Source organism: Erinaceus europaeus, chromosome 2 (assembly GCF_950295315.1).
Source record: "Erinaceus europaeus chromosome 2, mEriEur2.1, whole genome shotgun sequence".
Classification (NCBI taxonomy): domain Eukaryota; kingdom Metazoa; phylum Chordata; class Mammalia; order Eulipotyphla; family Erinaceidae; genus Erinaceus; species Erinaceus europaeus.
This window is the reverse complement of record NC_080163.1, coordinates 61,162,215-61,180,441: the sequence shown is the minus strand read 5'-3', so window position 1 is coordinate 61,180,441 and position 18,227 is coordinate 61,162,215. Positions and strand designations below refer to the sequence as shown.

At 40.1% G+C, this 18,227-nt stretch overlaps 2 protein-coding genes across 4 annotated transcripts in view; one reads left to right on the top strand and one right to left on the bottom strand.

Moving 5' to 3' along the window:
• SLC20A2 (solute carrier family 20 member 2) overlaps positions 1-172 on the bottom strand; it is a 103,108-nt gene extending 102,936 nt beyond the window's left edge. The window contains exon 1 of the mRNA XM_060181612.1: positions 36-172. The gene's annotated coding sequence lies outside the window, so the exon portion shown is untranslated. The remainder of the gene's footprint in view (positions 1-35) is intronic.
• Positions 71-17,391, top strand: SMIM19 (small integral membrane protein 19). Of its 3 annotated transcripts, XR_009547327.1 has the most exons (5): positions 71-204; positions 3,795-3,932; positions 10,992-11,116; positions 14,772-15,349; positions 15,898-17,391. XR_009547327.1 is itself a non-coding variant. In XM_060181711.1 (4 exons), coding segments are annotated over exons 2-4 (261 nt in total). In that variant the 5' UTR covers positions 71-204; positions 3,795-3,798; the 3' UTR covers positions 17,198-17,391. The 3 variants fall into 3 exon arrangements, 2 of the variants coding, with proteins under 2 accessions (XP_060037694.1, XP_007522810.2); XM_060181711.1 differs by lacking the exon at positions 14,772-15,349 and having other exon boundaries at positions 17,196-17,391; XM_007522748.3 differs by having other exon boundaries at positions 14,772-17,391.
• Positions 17,392-18,227: the final 836 nt, after the last annotated feature.

Genomic DNA, 18,227 nt, shown 5'->3' with positions numbered 1-18,227 from the left:
GGGGGTGTGGAAAGCGGGGGGGAAAGGGGGAAGACCTGGCTCCTCGTTTCATCCGGAAACCGACGGGCCGGCAGGAAATGACGAAAGCAGAGTCGTCCGGGTCCGTTCGGTAACCGGCTCCCGCGCGCCCGGCCCCGACTCCGGGGGAAAGAGTCCCGAGCGGAGCTGCCTGGCCGCGCGCGCCGCCTCTGGAGCCAAAGCAGCGTGAGTGGCCCCCGCGTCCTCGCGCTTCCGGGACCCAGCGGGGTCGCGTCACCGGCCCCGCCCTCCGCGCGTGCGCCCCGCCCCGCCCCGCTCTGGCCCCGCGGCGAGGGGGAGGGGGAGAGGGAGTCGGAGGGTGGGGGGAGAGTCTCTGCCGCCGGCCTGACGTCTGGGGGCTTTGGAGCCTCTTCCCACCTGCCGAGCCCACCCCCCCCCCACACACACACACACACACCCAACCTCCCAAGGGAAAAGCGAGGCCCGGATTTGCAGAAATGCAGGCGAGACCGTGGAAGATGAGTCTGCGATGCAAAAAGCGCGGGGAAGACGGGGCGACCCGGGGTGGTTGGGGTTTCGCGCAAATATCGAGAAGCAGCGGAGGTGGGGTAGTGGGGGGGTAGGTAGTAGGGAGGGCGGATCCGCGGCCGCTTCCTGGGAGAGGATTATCCTTTTAGACCCGCTCGGCCGGATTTCTTTTCCGGAAGGTGCAGGTCTCACAAGTTTAGGGGTCACGGTTGGAGGAGTTGAGACTTTTTTGAAAGTCAGATGTGTGTGACTGCCCTACCCTACCGCTCCCGGACCCAGCCGGGGTGAGCGAGGCAGAGTTATATAACCACCTCCAGCAGGGTGCTGAGACACGGTGGAGCTCCCCAGCGCCTGAACCCTCAAGTTATCAGCTCTCCTCTTGCTGATGGAAAACAGCCACCATCACCACCACCCCGCACCACACACTTAGCTTATATTCTTATGTTTCAGGAAGCCAAAGCTTTAGCATCTCCCAGAGGACTAGGAGAAAGGAAAATTTAAAGAATCACGTTTATTTGGGGGGGGGTATGTGGTGTTACGGGGAGCTCTGGGAACTGTGAGATTTTGATCTGGACAAGCCTCTAAGCGAGAAGCAGAAAATGGTAGTACTTAATGATTGTTGACAAAGGGTAGCGGTTTTGGAACCACCCTAAGCATGGTGTCAAGAGCTCCAAAATCAAAAATTGATTTTTTAAAAAAAACTCATGATACGGGAGTCGGGAGTCGGGCGGTTGCGCAGCGGGTTAAGCGCACGTGGCGCAAAGCGTAAGGACCGGCCTTAAGGATCCCGGTTCGAGCCCCCGGCTCCCCACCTGCAGGCGGTGAAGCAGGTCTACAGGTGTCTTTCTCTCCCCTTCTCTGTCTTCCCCCCTTCTCTCCATTTCTCTATGTCTGCACTATGATTCTTGACAAGATCATTCTTCATTTCTGGCAGCCATACAGAATCATGCCATTGGTCATGATGGAGGACTGGGCAGGAAAGCCTTACCCTCAGTCCTAATCTTTCACAACTGTCCTACTAAAAATAACTCGAGTGCATGTCCCCAGAACCATAGAACAGTAGTGTTATTGCAACCAATAATGTATGATTCATGTTAAATGTTTACCCTTCTGGGCCAGCTGTAATTGGGAATCAATTGTAGCAAGGGGAAGACAAACTGTAGGAAATGTAAAACAAGAAATTTAAGGGTGGTGGAGATAGCATAATGGTTATGCAAACAGAGTGAGGCTCTGAGGTCACAGATTCAGTTCACACCACCACCATGAACCAGAGCTGAGCAGTGCTCTGGCTAAGGGAGAGAAAGAAAATTAAACCTGCTCATATCCATTGAGAGATTAGTGAACAGTTAGTAGACACTTTGCCATTTCAAATAAAATGGTACCTGTAGGATGTTCTAATGACCATGACTATAGTGTTCCTAGTTTTTTTCCCCAGTATGTTAATCATTCTCAATACTGAAAGCTATCATCCTTGCAGCGTAATTGTCCCTACTTTTCTGCAGCACCTCAAATCAAATGCCTAAAGTTATTTCTTTCTTCAAAACGTAGTCATTATTTTACATTTAGACCCTATCAAAATCCTAAATTCCGTAAATTATAAAGATAATTACAGTCTCAGTCTTCCAATAGTTTCCATGTCTAAAGTCAGCTGGTTATTTGTTAGTAATGATAATATTACAATTAGAGAAATTCTGGAGTTCAGTTCCTGTGTTGCCCACATTTAAAAAAAAAAAAATCTATAGCCCACTTTTTTGTTGTTGCTGTTATTGCTGTTGTTTGGTTGGTTTTTTTGTTTGTTTTTGTTTTTACCAGAGCACTCTCAGCTCTGGTTTATGGTCGTGTAGGGGATTAAACCTAGGACTTTGGAGGCTCAGGCATGGCAGTCTGTTTGCATAACCATTATGCTCTCTCCTCCACCTTATAGACCACTTTTAATATATGGAAATTGAATACCATCTAATACTACAAATAGTTATATCTTATGTTTGTAATTTTTTGTACTTTAAAGTAAGTTCTATTTTTATTAACGCCTGGCCAATTTTTATAATGCCAACCTTTATATTCATCAGACTCCAACAGATACATTAGAGAAATTGCCCTTGCCCTCAGTGTAAGACATTAGGTGTCAGAAAGGGGAAACATGCCCCCTGGTGTAGTAGCAGATCTCTGGAGAAAATTTATTCATTTTATGCAGAGACAAGCTCTAAAAAAGAAAACAAACTGCCTTTCTTACAGATTTAGTAACTTAGTGAGCCAAATCAAGACAAAAGAACATTCTGGAGGCTTTCAGGATAGTTTGCCAGAGATTTTAGTGAGAGAATTTCCAATAGCTTTAACAATTTCTTAGGCATTTCAGATACTTTTTCCCCCTGGTATTTGAAAAGGACTCTTATTCTTAGAAAAAAAACCTTACGGTTATCACCTATAACTTATCTTTTCTCCATTTTATGGGGTATCTAAAACCACACTTCTGGATATCTTTCACATATTAAGTAGTTTTACTTGCACTTAACCTTTTATGTACAGTACAAGGGATGAATTTTTTTAAGCAAAAATTCAATTAAGCTTGCAAACACAAATCAGACATGATTACTCTTTCACAAGCTATTTTATACACTTGCTGTTACCACTTTTTATTTTCTGTAGGAGTGTGGGAAGAATGCATTTCCTTGAATAGAAGTCACAGCTGTGTAATCAGCAAAAGTAACTTTTTATCCCATAGCTCCTTTCCACCAACTTTGACCAGGAGGCCCAAATTATTAGATAAACTTCCAAACATTTTTCACTTCCATTAGGACACATAGGAAGAGCACTGTTAATGGATATTTCACCTTTTCTAAGCAGCTGTCACAAGCACAACACTAGCCAATTGTTAAGGTGTATGTATTAAAAGTATCTTGTTCTTTTGCAAATTGTGCAATAAATAACATTTCAGCTTATAGCCTTTCCTAATGGGATTTTTTTTTCAATTCAAGTTTTAATCTTATATGAAGGAGCTGTGATACTTCAAAAGTCAAACATTTTTTTTTTAAGAATCAAACTTATTACCTTAGTTTTCTTGAAAATCCAGGTTGTAACTAATTTAGGCTTTGAGAATTGTGAGACAAAAATTAGGAATATGATGCAGGTAGTCACAACCATTTAAAATACATTCATCTAGAAATATAAAAACACTTTTTACTCCAGGGCCACAGGGCAGGTTGCAATGAATCAGCAAGCTGTGTGTTTGTAACCCTCGACCATAGAATCACTAACTAAAAGAAACCCTCTCTCTTTCTTTTCTACAGTCCCATGCCTGAGGGTTACGGAGTGATGGGTGACGATGATTCTATTGACTACAGCGTGCATGAGGCCTGGAATGAAGCCACCAATGTTTACTTGGTAGTGATCCTTGTTAGTTTCGCTCTCTTCATGTATGCCAAAAGGTAAACATTTTTGTTATGTTAGAGTAGACAAGTAACTGGGGGTTTAAGAGGTTTTTTTAAAAAATATTTTTATTGGGAGTCGGGCTGTAATGCAGCGGGTTAAGCGCAGGTGGCGCAAAGCACAAGGACCCGCATAAGGATCCGGTTCGAACCCCGGCTCCCCACCTGCAGGAGAGTCGCTTCACAGGCGGTGAAGCAGGTCTGCAGGTGTCTATCTTTCTCTCCCCTTCTCTGTCTTCCCCTCCTCTCTCCATTTCTCTCTATCCTATCCAACAACAACATCAATAATAACTACAACAATAAAACAACAAGGACAATAAAAGGGAATAAATAATAAAAAAATATATATATTTTTAATATTTATTTTATTTATTCCCTTTTGTTGCCCTTGTTGTTTTATTGTTGTAGTTATTATTGTTGTTGTTGTTGGATAGGACAGAGAGAAATGGAGAGAGGAGGGGAAGACAAAGAGGAGGAGAGAAAGACAGACACCTGCAGACCTGCTTCACCGCTTGTGAAGCAACTCCCCTGCAGGTGGGGAGCCGGGGGCTTGAACCAGGATCCTTACATCTGTCCTTGGGCTTTACGCTACATGCGCTTAACCCGCTGCGCTACCGCCCAACTCCCAGGGTGTTTAAAAGTTTTATAGGTGTTTTGTATTGTTTTTCATTGTGATTGAGTTGAATGCACAAAAACAGTTCATCAACATATTTGTTCCTGCTACAGAATTACTGTCTACTTTGAATCTGGAGTACTAGACTTTAAAGTTTGACTTTGAAAAACCCCCATTGCTCTAAAAGATGGCAATTTAAGTCTGGTGCATGGCACTTGGAGCAGCTGCTTAAAAATCCCATTGTGTCATTTCTAATACAGACTCCATTCTCTCTCTCTCTCTTTAATATAGCTCAATTTTATCATCCAGTTTAGGTCACTATCTCCTTTGGATAAGCACATTTAGAGTGCACACAGCCCTGAAATGTATAGAAACACGTCAATGTGTTCAGCAAATCTCTCTTTACACAGTTTAACCTTTTCCTTGTGTCTCTTATAAATGAAAATATCATAGCCCTTACTAAGCAGTATAAGCCATATCTGACTACATCTCTGTCCATTCTTCAGAAACGTCAGTTCCTGGAACACAAGAACCTTTAACCTCTGTGTCCTTCTATGCTGCATGGTCTAAATCCTCAATAAATATCTTCTGCCTTTATTCCAATCATAGCATGATTTATATTTATCATTTTATTGGGAGACAAATAGTTTACAGTACAATTATTGACACAAGTGTAATTTCTCATCTTCCCATGATAGGTGTCTGCAGAACTATTTTCTTCTAAATCTCTTTTCCTTAAGTACAGTTTTAGAAGGGGGAGGACTAGAGGTAATGATAACCAAATAGGGAGCATCTGCCTTTATCTCCTCCTGTAGTGACAGTAAAACTAAACCAGTGCATGAAACAACCTGCATAGAAACTGACCTGAAACCTAGTCGAGAAAGCTGCCACAAAGAACAAAAGATCAGTCCAGTTGATGAGGACTCAGTGATTCTCCCCTGCCCCATGCCAGAAAGAAACCTCGAACCCCACTGTGCAACAACAAGCTACAGTCAAGAAGAGATCTCTCTGAGGTGCAGACTTTTAATCTGGGGACAGATTGTACAGTGCCCCAATCCTACTACAGTCCTAAACTTACAACGTTGCTACTGGATGCTAGAAACTTAGACTGTAAACCTTCCTCACTTGACAACTCTGCAACTTCATTGAAGTCAAGACTTTTATAGCCCATGTTGGAATTTAATCTTCACAGTCACTGACTCTGGGTAACAGAGTCTTGGAGGAAAACTCCTCCCCTGCCTACCTATTGAGTTAGCTGGGAACCCAGAGACATTTACCAAGAATACTGACTCCTATCAGAGATACCCTGTGCTCACCAGGTCAATCCTGACTGAAAGCAAACAAAATGTACCTGTAAAGCCAGCAGTCACCCTATGGACCTTCCAGACCATATCCAGCTGGCAAGGAGACCTACACTTCTCACTTGAAGGCCCACAGCCTACCAAACTCTGTTCTCTGCCAACTCCAAAGTGTGTACACTTTCACCATGTGGAATTGAAGCTCCAGAATCTTTTTCTTTTTTTATTTTTTTTCCCTTTTGTTGCCCTTGTTTTATTGTCGTTGTGGTTGTTATTGATGTCACTGTTGTTGGATAGGACAGAGAAACATTGAATGAGGAGGGGAAGACAGAGGGGGAGAGAAAGATAGACACCTGCAGACTTGCTTCACTGCCTGTGAAGTGACTTCTCTGCAGGTGGGGAGCCAGGGGCTCGAACTGAGATCCTTACGCTCGTCCTTGAGCTTGGCACCATGTGTGCTTAACCCACTGCACTACTGCCCGACTCCCTTCTAGAGTCTTTTTAAGCCTGAAACCCTGCTATCTGAGTACTTGTAACTTGAACTCCTGGACACTACTCAGGTTGGTTCCACCTTGGTCCTATAGTTTCTGTCAAACAATTGTGACTGTGTCGGTATGCTTCTAAAACCTCTTCTGTTTCATTTGGTTTAATCTCCCCTGCTTAACACTATTCTATTTACATAACCACTTCATTCTATTTACATAACCACTGTATTCTATTTACATAACCACTATATTCTATTTACATAACCACTGCAGGGCATTGGTTCAGTCCCCACTGGTTCATATGTTTTTGCTCCGCCCCCTCTCCTTGTCACACTCTGATTTTCACCAGTCACTTTTCTCTCCACCCTCTCTGCATCACATCCTGTTCACACCCTACTTGGGAAGTGTATATAAAGACAACATTGTTCGTTTTAGTTAGTTGTTAGTTTAGCTTAGCTTGGTATAGATTGTGCTGCATCCTGCATGAATAAAGAGATACTGCCTACAGCTCAACCATGAGTCCCTGGTCGTCTGTCTCCTGTCAACGAAGCTCAGCCCGACATATGGCGCCCGAACAAGGGACTGACATAAGCCCTGAAACAGGGACCGGCACCGACGTGGGACCTAACCCGCCCATCGCCCAGATAAGTAAACTTGGCTACCTATCCACCATGGGTTGCCTTTCTACTTATGAAGAGGTTTGCCAAAGCCTCTACTGTTTCATTATGAGACAGTTTCTCTGTCTCTGGAACATTTTACTCTGGGCCACACTTCGGTTCCCTGACCGGGAACTTTGGTTTCTTATGACCGGGATCATAGAGCTTGGGAGATGCACGGAGATTTCTCCTTGGACTTTCTGTATTCCCTCTCTCATGTTTCCCGAGGAAAAGGACTACATTTTGCTCCAGGCCACAATTTGGTTCTTTATGACCGTGATCCTAGACCTTGGGATATGCATGGAGATTTCCACTGGGACTTTCTGGACTTCTTCTCGCATGTTTCCCATGGAGAAGGACTACTCTAATTTGAGGAGCGTTCTCCAGTACCCTGGCAGTCCCCAAGAATGGAGACACGTGGTTAGTTCTACTCTCCTGATTGGATTCTTTCTTCGATGGGAAAACGCTTTTAAAAGTAGATGCCTGAAGCAATCCAGCAGGAACAGTCAGAAGCACCCTAAATGGAATTTCGAGGAGCTTTTTGGACTAGGACGCCCTCCGGGGACTCTTGATGCTACATGGTGAGATCTGTTTCGTAAGAGAGTGATTTGAATGACTGAATTTTTGTTTGACGTTGACTTAAAAAAAAAAAAATGCTGGACACAGCCATGAATTCTAGAGACATCCAAAAATAATCCAAAAAATTGTTTTTTCCCTCCTTTGATTTCTTTTTTACATCTTGGCATAAATCTGAAATGTTTAATCCTGAAACGGTATGAGTTATGGGTGGGGCAGATAGTGCAATGATTATGTTAATTATTCTCATGCCTGAGGCTTCTACCGTGGTTCTTCTGTTTACCTTTCCACATTTTATTGAGTTTAAACTGTTTAAACAACCTTAAAATCATACTAGAAAGGACTTCCAATTATAATGGAGTTATCAATTATAGTAAACTTCTAATCTGCTACAAGTTTTGTTTGACAAGTAAGTGAATTTCAGCTGTCAAGTCTTCACATGAAAAAACATCTACTCAAATGAAAATTTCTGGAAATGCATTTGGACCCCTGTTCTCTGACATCGCCCACAAGATGGAATGACTACAACACACCCCCGGAAACCAATGATGTGACCTGGCACAACTTGAAGAAACAGATTCACAGACTCCAAAGCTCACTCTCTACAGAAAAGCAGAATTCTGGTGGCCGACATTCCCCATCAAGACAGACATGCAGCATTTCATCCCTTGGCATTTTCTTCCGTGGTCATCTACTTTGAACTGACACTTCCATCGGACTTACTGGTACACGTTGCTGTGTTTCTCAAAGACTAACTTCAGCCAGAGCCTTGGGACTTTATAGGCCATGTCCCCTCACCTGAAGGCTCTGTCCCCAGAGTCAGAAAACTCCCCCTCCTTATTAGGTTATGCCCACAGAGGCAGGAAACGCCCTTTGAGGCAAGAGATGCCCACAGAGGCATGAAGCGCCCCCAGAGGCAATTGATACCCCCAGAGACAAGAAATGCCCTTTCGCCTGCTAGGCCTTGCCCTTTGAGGCAGAAAATACCCCCTCAGGCCTCCCCTTGGCATCACACTGGTTATTGCTGCTCGCCTATTTTGTTTTCCATGTCTTATGCCAGTTCTTTTGAAAATGCCTGTACGATATAGGTTTCTGTTCACCCCACAATCCTGATACTATGGCCATTAGTTAAAAAGAAAGAGGGAATTGTCGGTATGCTTCTAAAACCTCTTCTGTTTCATTTGGTTTAATCTCCCCTGCTTAACACTATTCTATTTACATAACCACTTCATTCTATTTACATAACCACTGTATTCTATTTACATAACCACTATATTCTATTTACATAACCACTGCAGGGCATTGGTTCAATCCCCACTGGTTCATGATATGTTTTTGCTCCGCCCCCTCTCCTTGTCACACTCTGATTTTCACCAGTCACTTTTCTCTCCACCCTCTCTGCATCACATCCTGTTCACACCCTACTTGGGAAGTGTATATAAAGACAACATTGTTCGTTTTAGTTAGTTGTTAGTTTAGCTTAGCTTGGTATAGATTGTGCTGCGTCCTGCATGAATAAAGAGATACTGCCTACAGCTCAACCATGAGTCCCTGGTCGTCTGTCTCCCGTCAATGAAGCTCAGCCCGACATGACTGAAAACTCCTTATCACTGTGCAGGCCTCCCCTTAGAGCCTTAGATATCAGAAGAAGCCAGAGGAGATTATACCCACACTGATGGAGCAAGACAGTAATCTGTACCAAAATCAGAACTAAAGAATATAGTAGCTAAGCACAAAAAAGAAAAAAAAAAAAAACAAGGTGACCACCAGCAGAAATACAAAAGTCAAAGGTTAAAACATCAAACTGGAAATGAGACTAGACCAGAGGAAATCATCAAAAGAATTAAAAGGGAAAGGAAAAAGAGAAAACGACATAAAAGAGAAGTATGAAACAACATCAGGAGAAATAACATTGATATCATAACAATGTCAGAAAGAAAAGAGAGACAGATCTCTTATTTTAAAAAATAATTGTCAAGAATACATCCAAAGTGAGGAAGGAGAAACACACTGAGATTTAGGAATCCCAGAGAATTCCAAATAAAATTAATATAAATGATGCACACTAGGACACATAACAAAATGGTAAAGATCAAAGATAAAGAGAGAATCTTAAAAGCAGCAAGAGAAAAACTAAAAAGTTCCTTATAAGGGAACTTCAATAAGGTTATCAGCTACTTTCTCAAGAGAAACTCTAAAGGTCAGAAGGGACTGGCATGCTATATTTAAAGTTTTGAATGGAAAAATCCTTTACCCTCAAATACTCTACCTAAGTAGGTCAGATTTGAAGGAGTGATAAAGAGTTTTTCAGGTAAACAAGTTAAAAGAATTCATTACCAGTAAGCTGGCCCTTCAAGAAATATAAAGGGAAATCACTAAACTATCTCACTCAGGTGAGCTATTTAAGGAAGCAAATCAAGTGAACAAGCAAAGTAAAAGTCAAGCTTTTAGACTGTAGAGCTGAGGTTGAGGGGAATTTTGAATGGATGAAGGGAGTCCAGAGATTTTGGTAGAAGAATATTGGTACTTGGTGATAGGTATTATGTGGTAACATATTCTTAAGAGGTATAAAACTGTATTTCTGTAACATACAGTCCTATAAACCAAAGTTAAAAGCAAAATTAAAGAGGAGAATGAATTGAAGAAAAACTGTTATTTGAATTGAATTTCATTTAAAAAAAAGTAGTTTTTTAAAAAATCAGTAATCTAGAAATAATTTATGTTTTAGGGAATAGTTGAGATCTCACACTTGTTCTCTGATAGGCAGATTCAGCCTTCACAGATGCAGCTGCTAGAGAAAGTCCCTGGAGAAATTGCTATGTTGGCCACAGTGGGACTCTAACAGATGGGTGAGAGGAATTTCCACCTATTAACACTAGTTCCCATATAGGTGACAGCTTTCCTCTAAAAATAGTCTTCTTCTTCCACAGTGTTTTAAAAGTAGAGGCACTGCTTTTTACTTTTAAGTTGATGACCTACTAAGACTATGCAGTTATATCTAGGAAGTACATTTATTCATTATTTTCCAAAATTATGTTGTGTTCACATTCTCTTTATTCTCAAGCCCAGTCATTTAACTTTATTGAGATGCCAGGAAAGAGATGGGGAATGAATCAGATGTCTTCTTATTTCTGCATTTTCCCATATTACATTTGACTGAGGGGGAGTAGGGGGACATGAAGCAGCTTCACTTTCTTACATTAATTAGACATGTTCTGTTGATTTTTTTCAGCCCTGTAGGTTGTAAATACTTAAATACTTGTTTAGTGAAAGTGAATAGTATTTGAGCTTAGGAAACAACTCACAGAACCAAAATAGAAGATGGTCTCATTCCCTATTCAACTCCTTTAATGTAGCTTCTGATTATTATGGTCACGATACAGTTCTTTAGATAGTAATTCAAATCTCTACTGTATTTTTGTTTGTTTTAGAAATAAAAGAAGAATTATGAGGATTTTCAGTGTGCCACCTTCTGCAGAAAATTTATCAGAGCCCAAATTTTATGACACAATAAGCAAAATTCGTTTAAGACAACAATTAGAAATGTATTCCATCTGTAAGTATATTTTCTGTTTATATATAAGCATGTATAAAAATAGGTCCTTTGGAATTGAGCCCCATTATCAAAAAGCCATCAGAATTTATTGATAGGGCTAGAAAGCTCATTGGGTAGGATATGTACCCTTGCTATGCTGAGGGTCCAGGTTTGAGCCCCAGCACCCTGTAAGTGGTGCCATGGAACCCAGGGGAGTTCTGTTACTAGAGGTCTCTCTCCAATCCCCTTTTTCTCTTTCTCTTCTCTTTCTCATCCCCTCTCTCTCTCTGAATTAAAAGGTACCCCAGAGGTAGTAAAATCATGTATGTGGGATTCCCCAGTTCTACAAGAAGGAAAAGAAAAAGAAAGAAGAAAGGGGGAGGAAAAGAAATAAGAATGAGAGAAAAATGATAATGAAAACTTACTGTGTTTTTTTGGTACATAAAACAGTATCAGCAATGCCAGATTTGCTGTTAAGTTTAATATATTAGGCCTCTGTTTGTACGGGGGCCTTCCAAGAAGAACTCTAGCAACACTCATGACTATATTTTTGTAAACTACAAAATTAGATATTGAACAGCCAGTAAGGCTACTCTTTTTCCACTTGAATGTCTTTTTATGTCCTATTGTGGAGAGGCACCGAAGTGGCTAAGGCATTTTGGGGATTAGCCTAAGATCATTTTAGTCCTGAGCTAATTTTTTCCTAGGTTTGAATTTTGTAAGTAAAAGTGGCATGGCAATGTCATTCAGGAATATAGCTGGTGATACCAACTTACAAGTTACTGTACCAGTACTATTATTGCCTGTAATACTGAACCCTTCCTATTGGGTCATGCTTAGTATTTGTGATATATCTTGTCTCGATAAAATCTGGAGGTTCAAGAGAAAGTAGTTACAAAGTATTTCCCTCTTTTCAAATATCTTTATTTACTCTTAAAAGAGTGAATGTAAGAAAGAGTAACTCAGCTCTGGCATATGATGGCACCAGGGATTGAACCTGGGGTCTCTGAGGCCTCAAACCTGCAAGTCCTATGAGCTAATATTGAGCTGACTCCAGAGTCCTCAAAATTATGTTTCTTGAGGAATTTTCTTTTTCTTTCTTTTTTTAATTTTCTACCAAAGCAATGCTCAGCTCTGGATTATGGTGGTGCAGGGGATTGAACCTGGGACTTTGGGGCCTCAGGCATGAGAATCTCTTTGCATAACCATTATGCTATTGATCCTGCCCCTTAAGGAATTTTAAGGAAGATTCCCAAGGTTGTATTTTAAACCATAAAATTCTGGATCTACCTAAAGTAGTGTAGAGAAAACAGATCCTGATCTTTTTCTTAGTGAAAAATTAATGAAGGTTTGAAAGATAAGGAGTGAATGACAGTCACACAGATTTTGCCTTGTACTTTTCTTTAGTACTTTTTTTTTTAACTCTAGGGTTATTTCTGGCGCTCAGTGCCTGCACTACTCCAGTGTCCTTTTTTTCTTTGATGGGGGTAAGAGACAGAGATAGAAGGGGAAAGAGAGAGAAAGAGACATCTGTAGCACTGCTCTATCATTCATGATAGAGTACACCTTTTTTTTACAGGTGTGGACTAGGAGTTTGAATGTGTGCACTCTAGCAGGTGTGCCACCGTTAAACCACTTTTGGGGGGGTGGGCTAGAGGGAGAAGGGGGAATGCGAGAGAGAGAATGTGAAGGAGACCACAGCACCAAAGTTTGCTTCAGTGCAGTGGGGACTAGGCTTGAACCAGGTCATGAAAAAACCGCTCTTCGTCAAGAAATTTGTTAAAAGTACAAAAGCAAAAACAAACAAAAAAGCAGAATGCATTTACTTCTGGTTTACTTTTTTTTAAAATTTCTTTATTGGAGGGTTAATGTTTTACAGTCGACAGTAAGTACATTGTTTCTTTTTAAACATTTATTAATTGTTTTATTTGATAGGACAGCGAGAAATTGAGAGGAAAGGAGAAATAGAGAGAGACTGAAAGATAAAGAGAGAGATAAATAGACTTTTCCTACTGCTTGCAAAGCTTCCTTTTTGTAGGTGAGGGCCTGTGCTTTGGTTTATATTAATGACAGTGGTCAATAATAAGCCTCTCAGACTAATAAAATGTAGCCACAGTACTTATGATGAGAACAAAAGCATTACTAACTTTAAAGGGGAAAGTGGGATAAGAAAAATGAAATATTAATTTAATTTTAGTAGCACAATTAATGTTTACCCTGTATTTTATTTTAAACTTCTGAATAATTCAGATGTAAAATAAATAGCAAAGTGAACATAAAAAATAACTTTCATCATTTTTAGGATCATGATGGAAATGTATAAAATATAATTTATTGAAATGCCTATATATTTTTTTCCTTTCTTTCTATTTTGTTTGGCAGGACAGAGAAAAATTGAGAATGGAGGGAGAGGTAGATAGGGAGAGAGAAAAGATACCCATAGACCTGCTTCACTGCTCATGAAGTGTTCCCCACTGCAGGTGGGGAGTGGGACTTTGGCCCCAGGATCTTGCAGATAGGAATGTGCACTCTCAACCAGGTACACTACTGCCTAGTGCCCAAAATGCCTATGTTTGTAAGGTATATTTATTTTCTTTATTTTACACGATGAATCCACTGCTCCTAGAGGCCTTTTATTTCCATTTTGTTGCCCTTGTTATTGTTATTGCTGCTGTTGTTGGATAGGACAGAGAGAATTGGAGAGAGGAGAGGTAGAGAAAGATAGACACCTGCAGACCTGCTTCACCGCTTGTGAAGCGACCCTCCCTGCAGGTAAGGGGCCAGGGGCTCAAATCGGGATCCTTATTCTTGGCCCTTCCATTTCGCATCATGTGCACTTACCCAGCTGTGCTACCGCCTGGCCCCCAGGTATATTTATTTTCTTTTTGCCACTGTAACAAAAAGGGGGGGGGGGGTCTGGGTGGTGGCATACCTGGTTGCAGCACACAGGACCCAGGTTCAAGTCCCCATTCCCACCTGTAGGGGGAAAGTTTTGCAAGTAGTGAAGCAGTACTGCAGGTATCTCTGGTAAGTACCAGTTCCAATAGATGATGATTAATGTGTCACCATGTTGCCGTAGGCCCAGTTCCATGAATTAAATGTTTCCTGTGTTAATCAGTGTTCTGAAATTAAAAGATTATTTATAATGGGAAAAACAACATGACTACCAGCAACCACAAAATCAAACTGACAATATACAACTCTCATTGGAATGAAATCTCAAAAAATGAACAACATAAGTAATTGTTACACATCAAGTCCCTAATGCTTTCTGTCTCCCTCTCTATCTGCCTCCTTTTCTTTCTATTTCTGGCTGTCTCTATCCGATAAATAAAGATAATAATAATAATAAAGATTCTCTCATATTAAAAATTTTTTTAAAAGCACTTAAAGAGCAGGGGTAGATAGCAATGGTTATGCAAAGAGGCTCATGCCTCTCATGCCTGAGGCTCCGAAGTCCCAGGTTCTATCCCCCACACCATCATAAACCAGAGCTGAGTAGTGCTCTGGTTAAAAAAACAAAAACCAACTTAAAAAAGTGATAAATTTCCTCCAAAGATAAAAGTAATTTAATTCAAAGCTAACTCTTTACTGCATATCATGACTTAAATGTGATTCAACAGTGTTAGTAATTATTTTGCCATTACATTTATTTTTTCTTTTTCTTTTTTAATAGCAAGAAAACATGACTACCAGCAACCACAAAATCAAATTGACAATATACAACTCTCATTGGAATGAAATCTCAAAAAATGAACAACATAAGTAATTGTTACAAATCAAGTCCCCAGTGCTTTCTGTTAAATCATAAACTGCTTTTTTAAAAGGCCTGAGAACAGAAAACCTTCATACACCTAGGAAGATGTAAGCAGAGAGTTGTGATGGTCAGTGATCTTACCTTGTGGTAAAAACTTTTCATTTCTTCAGGATACAATCAGGACAAAGAAGAGGAAAAAAATCACGTCTTTGGAAGCAAGAATCCATAGCTTATGATACTAGACTTGAATATTTTTTTGCTCAATTGAAAAAAAGAAAAATTCAGTCATGGAAAGTACTTGCTCTTACTTTGTATTGTGTAATAAATGTAATTAATTTTTTTATTAATTTATTATTGGATAGAGACATACAGAAATTGAGAGAGACAGAGAGACATCTTCAGCCCTGCTTCACCATTCATGAAGCCTTCCACCTGCAGATGGGGACCAGGGGCTTGAACCTGGGTCCTTGTGCACTACAGTGTGTGCGCTTAACCAGGTGCACCACCGCCTGGCCCTGATAAATGTAATTTGACTAACAGATCACCTGTGTCCTTGTTACTGCTGTTACTGTTTAATTGCATTAACTAACTTTGCTTCTTCAGAATTTGCATAATTGACTATCTTTTCTATGTCATGAAGCATAATCATTTTGAAGACTTTATATGACTGAGATATTTCTCCTTATTGCATTCCCAGAAACTTATTATTATTATTTAATCACACAGTTTCTTTTCTGCCAGAATGATCTTCTTAAAGTCATCCTATGGTCATTCTGCTGAATAAATGTCATGTCTAAATTAGTGTAACTTGCTTATCCATGATAGGACCACCAGTATTTAATGTAACTGTCTGATTACTTATACTTTTGTAGCATGATAAACTTCCCTAACGACTCTCATATCATTTGCCATTGTATACTGTACAATGAAATTTTTTATCCTAATTTTGCATATATATTTCTACAATAGTTGGTTGGAGGTTGTGACTAGAAAGGTTGTAACTGTCCAGTAATTCTTTTCTTTTCCTTTTTTTTTTTTCCACCAGGGTTATTATTGGGGCATGGTATCAGCACTACAAATCCAGCACTCCCCAGTGGGTATTTTTCCTTTTTTTTTTTCTTCTTTCTCTTTTCTTTCTGTTTTGCCTTTGATAGGACAGAAAGAAATTGTGAGAGGAGGGGAAATAGAGAGAGAGAGAAAGAGAGAGAAAGTTAAGACTCACCACTCGTGAAGCTTCTTCCTTGCAAGTGGGGACCAGGGGCTTGAACCCAGGTCCTTACACTTAGTAATGTGTGCGCTTAACCAGGTGGGCCAATGCCCAGCCCCCAATAATTCACTTTTTAACCAAGCTATAGTTATTTTTAAGAATTAGTGTTTCAATCATTATTTCCTTTTCCCTTTGTAATTATGAAGAATATAAACTTTAGTGTGTGTACTTAGCCAGGTGAGTCACCGCCTGGCCCCTCAAATATAGACTTTAAATGAAAAATTTTAGAACAAATAAAATCATTTGGAAAAGTTGCATTTACTTTCTAAATCTAATTATATAAATAATAATATATATATACATACATACATATATATCAAGGTAAATTATTGGCCAAATCAAATAGTTCTCTCTTACAAATGAGTTTGAATTCACTGCCTATACATACATTGTATGTATATGATCTGTCTGCAAAATGAAATTGTAAACAGTCATAATTAAGGAACCAGGATGAGCAGAATGGCGTGGGGGGACAATCTTTATTTATTTATTTGTTCCATTTTGTTGCCCTTTTTTTTTTTTATTGTTGTAGTTCTTATTGTTGTTATTGATGTCGTTGTTGGATAGGACAGAGAGAGGAGGGGAAGACAGTGGGGGAGAGAAAGACAGACACCTGCAGACTTACTTCACCACCTGTGAAGCAACTCTCCTACAGGTGGGGAGCCAGGGTCTCAAATTGGGATCTTTATGCCGGTTCTTGTGCTTTGCGCCACCTGCACTTAACCCGCTGTGCTATCGCCCGATTCCCAAATCTTAAATTTTTAAGAGAAACTATATAGTTCCACAAGCAGAGAATATGTTTAGGTGATAGTGGTTTTACTTGGTGTCAGTGGTGAGGCATGATCTGGACAAATTATAAAAACTGGCAGATTATTTGTAAAATTATATCTATAAATGCATTTAACTGAAACTGACTACGTTTTATTTGCATCCACTAGTTCAAGAAATGCATAACTGAAAACTAGTAGATCATTCCCTGAGCAGCAAATCTTGGCAAGTGAATGGATGAATTCCTCCTAGGTTTTTTTTTTTTTCCTCCAAAACTAGCTGATGAGAACCACACCCCCCTCTGACAGGAACAACAGCAAGTCCAGCTTTGAAGTTTCTTCATTGCTTCAACAGCTGAGCTGGGAGAGGGATGGAAGCCCTGCAGCCACACTTCAAAGCAACACCAGCTGATTGTCCTGCTTCTGCCCCTGAATCCACTGAGGATTCAGTGGAACTGTTTTCTTTGGAAGAGAATTGGAATGACTAATAAACTGGTAACTAACACTTGTGTTTTTTCTTTTTTTAAATTCATAAGATGTTCAGCAGTTAGCACTGGTCAGTCTTTATTGGTTCACAGCTTGAATGTATTAAATAATTGGATGCTTAACTGATGCCAGCCAGCTGTACTAAAGGCAGAAATTAACCTCCAAAGGGTACAGATGTTTGCTGTTGACCTCACTGCTTCAGGTGGGAGTCATTTATATGATTCATTGGAACATGAAGTGTAGAGTTCATGGCAAAATTGCTGTGCTATCAGAAGTTAAGCATTGAGTAGAAAGAGAGAAATGGTGGTAGAAATAGTTGCAGATAGTAAAGTAAGAGTAAATTTAACCTAGAAAATAAAAAGAACCAAATATTGTAGGAAGTCAAGTAATTTTTATCAACAGTTAGTGGAGTATGCTTCACTAGACATGTGACCTTCCATTCTTCTACTTTTCTATTCTAATAACAAAATAAGTTCCAGAAACTAAATGAAGTAAAAAAAAAAAAAAATACAGTTGGTTTACCTCCAGGAAGAGTGTATCAGAGTGAAATCACAGAATGGATTGGAACTTGTTTGTTAACTTAATTTTTTTTATTTAATGAGAGATATTGGGGTATCTGGGGGGGTCAGATTGAGAATAGAACACTGCTCAGCTCTAGCTTATGGTGATATTGGGAATTGAGCCTGGGACCTTGGAGTCTCAAGCATAAAAGTATTTTTTGCATAATCATTATGCTATCCTCCCATCCCTGGAACTTGGTTCTAAACTGTTCCCATTTGATTTCCTGATAAAATTAGATCAGAACTTAGATAAAACTAAAAAGTAAGAAAAAAATCCCATCTCTCTTTTTGTCCT

Excerpts from the sequence above, each read along its gene's own strand:
- SMIM19 (XM_007522748.3), top strand. The coding sequence starts at position 3,799 with ATGCCTGAGGGTTACGGAGTGATGGGTGACGATGATTCTATTGACTAC. Across the intron at positions 3,933-10,991 it reads CTCTTCATGTATGCCAAAAG|AAATAAAAGAAGAATTATGA; the intron begins GTAAACATTTTT and ends TGTTTGTTTTAG. Across the intron at positions 11,117-14,771 it reads ATTAGAAATGTATTCCATCT|CAAGAAAACATGACTACCAG; the intron begins GTAAGTATATTT and ends CTTTTTTAATAG.